Source organism: Poecilia reticulata, linkage group LG14, assembly GCF_000633615.1.
Source record: "Poecilia reticulata strain Guanapo linkage group LG14, Guppy_female_1.0+MT, whole genome shotgun sequence".
In the NCBI taxonomy this organism is placed as follows: Eukaryota; Metazoa; Chordata; class Actinopteri; order Cyprinodontiformes; family Poeciliidae; genus Poecilia; species Poecilia reticulata.
Window position 1 is genome coordinate 2,492,418 of NC_024344.1, and position 7,134 is coordinate 2,499,551.

Below are 7,134 nucleotides of genomic sequence, written 5' to 3' on the forward strand. Positions count from 1 at the left end.
ACCTTTGGTTTCTTGTGTGAGAGAGCAAATTTATTTGGCAAATGATGCCTTGATCTTTCGGTTCCCTCTCTGTGCGAGTTTCTAATGAGCACAACAGCAAGAAACGGCTCTCGGAGATACATCCCCCACACACACCCACACGCAAAACTCAACTCCCACGGGGGCTGTTGTCGATAACAGCTTGTACTCTGCACCTGATGCCTCTGTAGGGATAGTTGTCTTCATGCTGAAGCAGCGGGAAAGAACATCCGCAGAGATATTTTATGATGCCTGTCTGACTTCTGACTTAGGAAGGGCTTCACCGTTCCAGATCTTGACCTGGCTATTGCTTTGGAAATCCCAACTCTGACCTCACATCAGCACTTAAAACTGATGTCACCCTGCTGAGCCATTGAAGCGATAGAAAAGAAGCCGGCAGCCAGATCTAGGGTAACATTGCCCCCTAACGGTTGAGGTGTGAAAGCATATCTGGAAGAGATGACGTAAGACTGTAGCATGTAAAATGTATTCATGGTAAAGATGCAGAAATTAAKTACASCCATTATTCTGTAATAATTTCAGAATGACAAGCAAAACRTATCTGAATTTGTGTCAAATTCAATCATGTGACTAATAAAATAAAACTTACAAAATATGTATGGTTATGTGTTAATAGWCTCTAAATTACATGGCAGGTGAAACCCAGCAAGCAAGAAGAAAACAGCCCAATTGATCTTATACGTTTTCTTGTTTTCAACCCAAGAAATAACCTATTTGAAAGGTCAAATGTCAAACATTTGAAAGGTTTGTCAAATGTTTGACAACCCTTTCTATGAATGTAGAAGTTGARCTTCAATTAACTGAAACTAATTTGTAAATATCTTTGTAGAGARWTTTTWAAAAAATYGGAGGACTAATTTTCACATCAACATCAAAATACAGAAACACTCAGGAGAAATGATAAATTAATTAAACTCCTCCTACCGTCTTGATGTCCTACTCACAACATTCCTTAAGAAACTTTTGCCCATCTTTGCGTCTGATAAATTCAAATAGTAAACTTGTCTCTCCTATCAGGTGTTTTTCCTCCAAGCTCTGAAAACAGCAGTTATCAAACGGCTGTTAAAGAAAGAACAGTCTGGACAAATCACTTCTGCAGAATTACAGAACGATATCTTACTTTAGATCTATTAAAGAAATACTGGAAAAGCTGTGTTTTAACAGCTAAACAGCATCTTAACAATGACCAATTACTTTGATGTCTATTAATCTGCTTTTCTTGTTCACCACATTGCTCAGRCTGCCCTSATCAAAGTGTTCAATAAACATAAATATAGACTGCAGAACCTCAGCGCAGCATTCGTCACTGTTGACTAAGACATATGCAAGTGACTGGAGAGCTGGGCTGGATTCTCTGGTCCAGTATTCGACTGGTTTGAGTCTTATTTCTTTGAGTCAAGTTATATCTCATTGAAACATATATTAGTCACATGTGGGGTACCACACGGTTCAATCCTGGGACCCCTTACTGTATTATAACAAGTAATAAGATTAGGTATCATAACTACGCAGATGATACACAGTTCAACATTATAATGTCACCAGGTGACTGAATCCATCCAAGCATTGAGCAGATGCTTAGCAGATCTATGGATCAGTGTATAAATATTTGCATGCTTGTGAGTGTGAATGGGTGGATGACAGTCAGTCAGCATGACTGAAAAGAAACAGAAGCAGCACTATGGGTGTAAGGTATGGTCTTTAACAGACTCTTCCATTTTGCTGTGGTATATTTTTACACAGTTTGTCTTCTCTATTTGTTGATTGCTGCTCACTAACCCTCTTCCAACATGTACCTGCTGCGTCTCTGGTCAAAGATCCTCATTGCCATTTTTCCATCTCCATGCTTACATCCATAGCGCATCCCAGCTGCAAATTTGCAGAGATGAGCTCAACTCTGCTCTCAAAAAGGATTTCTTAAAGTAAATGCAGCCATTTCTCCTTTATATTCAAAGACCTTTAACATAGTTCAAACCTAGAACACATAGTCTTGATGAAGCGAAGACCTACCTCTAATGAATTTAACCAATTTTAAGACTTTTACATTTCATCACACAGAAATTAAAACTTTCCACCAAACACAATCGGATGTATATCTTTATCTTGACTCAAACCCAATTTTCTCCATTTTCACATTTCGTTCACGGAAGTTGCCAGGTGGGAGACCGACTGCAAGAGTTAACAAATTACATATTTGCCCTTTGAGGATCCATCTGCCTTTGTGAATAAATAACATTTTCATATCCGCTCAGTCTGGTTGGCATTTCAGGTTCAGGGAAGCAGGGCAATCAGGACTGGCTTAATAAAATGATTCAATGCCTATGGATAAATCAAGGAATGCATGTTTAAAGGAATAGAGAAACTGTTTTTTTTGTTGTACTGGACGAAAGACTGCGGAAGGAATGATGGGTAACTGTACTGCTGGTGCACAAGTAAATCTGTTACAATAGTAATTTGGCCTTCTTAAGGCAAACGGTTTATTGCAAGTTCATTTACAGCGTTCTAGATCTGTCCTCTGACATTCAAACAGAATTTATCATTTTGATCTGTAAAGACTTCCTGTCAAAAAGAATGATCTGTTTTCCTGTCCTTCATTGTGGCGACCTTTACTTAATGAAGAGAAAGACGGTGTCAGAATTTCCAATTTATTTGAATGAATTTAAATTTACAAATTAATTTATTGAAGTCAGAGAAAAAGTAAGCGATGCAAAGTCAAAGACGTTGCTTTTGGGGAAAATACAGGCTGGCGTTGGTGTCTGCTTATTTTCGTTATGATACGAGTCAATGTCTCTTTACCAAACTGGGCAAGCAATACAGAAAATGAACCTTATAACTCATATTTGTGTAAGAAAATGTTCAACTGCACCACCTGCTGACGAGGTTCTGTAAAGTAACAATTACATTTGGAGTTTTTTTTAAATAAATTTAGTACTTAAAAATAAATCAGCCTGGAAAATGACTTGATCAGCGCCATGAAATATTACAGTAAACAGTTACAATAAAATGTGTATTTTAAAAAAAGGATAATTAACTTTTCATACAAATACATTGGGTGTTGAGAACAGAGACAGAATAAAAAGGTTTTTAATGAAAATGCGTATCCAATGTAATAGAAAAAAAAAATGCTAACCTTTTATTAGCTTAAAATCTAAGCTAATTATGAATTTTGTTTTGTTACAAGTATGTCACATGGGATTTTCTTTGACAATTTAAAGCCCATTGTAAAATATGTGACAAGGTTTGTTCTGATGCTGACTGAAAAAGAGCTAATAAAAGGTTTAATCAGGTTCAAACTGAAAGAGGGCATTTCATTATTAGAACCATTAAGTTGTAAAGTTTTATCTTTTGTAGCAAATAAAAGTCTTAGATTTTGAAAGCAATGTCACAACAACAAAAACAGAATTATAATGGAGATAAGTGCAATATTTAATACATCTTAAGGATGACTGCAGTGTGTCAGTTAATATAGCTACATGGTGAACACAATAACAGGACTATTGTTTGTGTAAAACAGGTTTAACTGTTTGTTCTTTTCTTCTCTGTGTTTGATGTAATTTTTCACCAGCTGTTTGGAGCTCGTTTGATGTCTGTTGGAATTGAAAAAAAGGAAAACCCTTCATCTTCCCACCTGTTTTTCATACATATGCAAATGTGACCACGAAATAATTTCTTTCAGAGAAATAATTCAAGCTATTAATATTCAAACAGCAATTACAATGTTTTTTCTCTGTCTCTCTCTCTGCATTTACAAATCTTATATCACTCAGTGGAGCTTTAAGACCTGAACATTTGGCTCCATTGTTTCTCCCTGTTTTGATTTCCAGTCTTTACATTTTAGATCAAATGTTTTCAGAGGCTCTAATCCCCTGCCACTGATATCTTATGCTAATCTCTGTTGACTTCACTGATCCGTGTTGCAAAGTTAAAGCAAAGGACACAGTTACTGACAACAGTTTCTTCAGGAGGATTCCATCACTGTAGACACTTGATACGTCTGGGTCTTCATCCTGCGCTTCATCTCTCTTATCATCTGACATACAGCCAGAGGGTAACAGCAGTACACTGCACTCCAGTCCTCACACACACTTCCCTGTGGGTAAACATGCAGGACAACGAGGAGCAGACACACACAGCACATGCAAGCAGGTGGAGGAAGCACACGTCCAAACAAAATGAGGTAGCAGAAACACACACAGAACRCATTTTTAACTACAAGGGCATAAAATAGAACACATGCTCCAATGCACATTTTACTTTTAAATTTGTTGATAAAGTGCTGAATAAAGTTTTTATTTCACTGAATACAATGATAAGTTTAGTTTTTTTTCAAAAGAAACACAGAACTTTGTACTGCACTCACCCGAATCTTGTAACGCTCCCTGATTCCAACTCTGATGGCAAAAGTGGATCCTGGTAGGAGAGGCATGCAAAGACACTCCCCAAACTGCTGGGCTAAACTCAGATCTAAATAACACGGCACCAGCGCCCCGATAATACCTGCAGGCATGGAAGAAGGCAACAGTAGTGTCTGTGTGAGTATTTCTGAGTGTGTTGCTCGAGACAGAGATCACTGTTCTTGAAAGGTGTTTAAGAAGTAGAACCAATTTAAAAGAAATAAAAAGCTTCATTGATGCTTTCTTTTTGGTGTTTTGTAGAAGAAAAAAAATTCAAAATATTGATGCATGCCAAATTACTATGTGAATGAAATTAACAATGCCAAACAAAAATGCAGGATAAATATTAAAAAAAAAACATCTTTTGATTATTTTTTGCTTTTGTAAAGGGGATTATTAGCTGTATTTTGTTTTACACTTTAGTTGTTTTAGGTTTGTTAATGAATGAATGAATGAATGAATGAATGAATGAATGAATGAATGAGTGAGTGAGTGAATAAATATATAAATCACAGTTCTAAATACATTTGCTTTTATTATTAACATCAATATTAAATTAGAAATGTGCTCTAGTGTAGTGTGTGAATGCCTTTTACATGTTGTCTTGTCTCCACAGACATTAAACAGTCCAGTGCTCCAGTCTCCCCCCATTTGTGTGACGGTGGTGATGGTTGTTGTAGCGATGCCACGACCAGGCTGACTTTGCACTGGGCTCATCAACAYAGGCCCTTCGTTTGACCTCTGGCCATCATCAGTTTGTGTGYCGAAGCCTTCCACTTCTTCATCTTGACACATCGACRCTRAAACATTTTTGACTGAAAGTTCTGGTCTAWAAAAMMAARRAAAARSMRSYTTWRRWKGRARSYKGKKSYYYTTWWKSAWKAAARGGRWWWWAWYYWAARGKYYWAWTTWWTYCYTKKTYMWWAWWAAMMAAAAAAAAACAGGATTATACAGTTATTGCAGTAAATATGATGAGAAAAACTTTTCACTTGCATACCAATGATATGCAAAAATAAGTAAATCAAATAGTGGTACTCGGGATGTACCACTACTTGAAAAAAATKTTACCTTTAATTACATCGTGCCAAGTACTGAGAGCTTAATGGAGCAGTTTGGGACAGCATAAAACACTTACTGGTCAGTAACTGTCGTCTCCTCCATTACTYGCTTCTACCAGAAGCTCCTTGAGACGGGTGACACAAGGAGGAGAGACGAGAGTGGAGCCGGGAGTCAGCAGGAAAGAGGAGCCAAAGTGACACTCTCCCAGTGAGAGGCTGTGTGTCGGAGCAGATAAACCTGCAGTCAGAGGGCTCAGCCAGAAGCTGCGTGACTAAGATAAGTCTTGCTGTCTTCAGTCTGAGACTTTGCTGTGCACCCTGCTAATACAGCAAATAAAGAGAGGGCAAACGAACGTCAGGGTGCAAAAAACATAAAATGTTCAGCATGGGAGGACAAGGATGCGTTCGCACAGAAGCAAGTTAGAGGATATCTGATAAAGTTTTAAAAGAAAATGTAGGCAAATGACTAAAAAAGGAATTTAGAAAGAATAAAAAAAAAATCAAATCAAATACAGTATGTCAAATCTAACACTTTATCTGATCCATGATATGCAGGTTTTCATGTACATAAATTCCTAAACAATGAATGCAGCACTTACCTCTGAAGTAAAGAACTCTCGTATGAGGCGCTGAGAGGGAAAATCTTGGTTTTAGAAGTCATGAAACTTCTGCGGTTTTCATTCAAGAGGCTCATTTCCTCTGTTCTAACAATGACCTTTTATTTAGATTGATGCACTTTGTACTTGAGACTTAGCAACTGACAGACAAAAAGGAAGAGGAACTTTGTACGTGCTGAAAAGTCATGCAGTGAAACCAAGAGGTTCAGAAGCTCAGGTTAAACACATGTACACTCCCATATGAACAGAAAGTAAGGTTTTTTAATTTGGTTTAGGATCTCTTAAATATGGTCAAATGTATTTTTGGTAGAAAGATGCATTAAACAGCATTTCTGATTGATTATTTCTCCCCAACAAGTCACTGTTGGTTTCTGGAAGAATCTTTAAAACAACTCGGGCTGCTACAGTTCTTTGGGTGAAAGTGACTTTGCCCCCTCAAACACAGAGGGCAAACAGAGGGTAATACAGTTTTCATTAAAAAAGGGCTTCCACAGAGGGAGTCCAGGTTGAAAAACCAAAGCTCAGCAAAACAAAGAAAGGGCAGAGAAAAGGTTTGACAGACGCATCTTGATGATCTCAACATTTGAGAAAATATTCTGTGCACCGATGAGACAAAAAGGAKACCTGTTTGGAAAGTGTGCATCCTYTTATACCTTGTATAAATCTAACAGCATTTCAGAAAACAACATCCTTCAGTCATAGAGGTAGTAGTTTGACTGTCTGGGGTTTTGTTGCCGTTTCAGCACCAGGATGGCTGTACAACTTCTGAAACCATGATGAATTCTGTTCTTTAGCAGGAAATCCTGAACAATGTCAGCAACGTGTAACTTCAAACACACTTCAGTTCTAAAGCAGGACAATAATCCACACAAARCAGCAACCCAACTTCTGAGTGAGTGAAAAAATASTAAAAGAAAGTGTTTGAAGTGGTCCAGTCAAAGTCCAGAGTTAAACCTGATCAGGATGCAGTGGTTTGACCCAAGCAGGCTGTTCATGCTCAAAACCCCCAGTTTGGCTTAATAAAAA

At 37.6% G+C, this 7,134-nt stretch overlaps 1 protein-coding gene across 1 annotated transcript; it reads right to left on the reverse strand.

Annotated features, from left to right (window-relative positions):
- Positions 1-3,034: 3,034 nt before the first annotated feature.
- On the reverse strand, positions 3,035-6,103 carry plac8l1 (PLAC8 like 1). Its single transcript, XM_008426945.2, has 5 exons — positions 6,091-6,103; positions 5,569-5,809; positions 5,030-5,262; positions 4,400-4,536; positions 3,035-4,129 (listed from the first exon to the last, which is right to left on the reverse strand). The coding sequence occupies exons 2-5, from the start codon at positions 5,592-5,594 to the stop codon at positions 3,998-4,000; spliced, it is 528 nt and encodes a 175-aa protein (XP_008425167.1). The 5' UTR covers positions 5,595-5,809; positions 6,091-6,103; the 3' UTR covers positions 3,035-3,997.
- Positions 6,104-7,134: the final 1,031 nt, after the last annotated feature.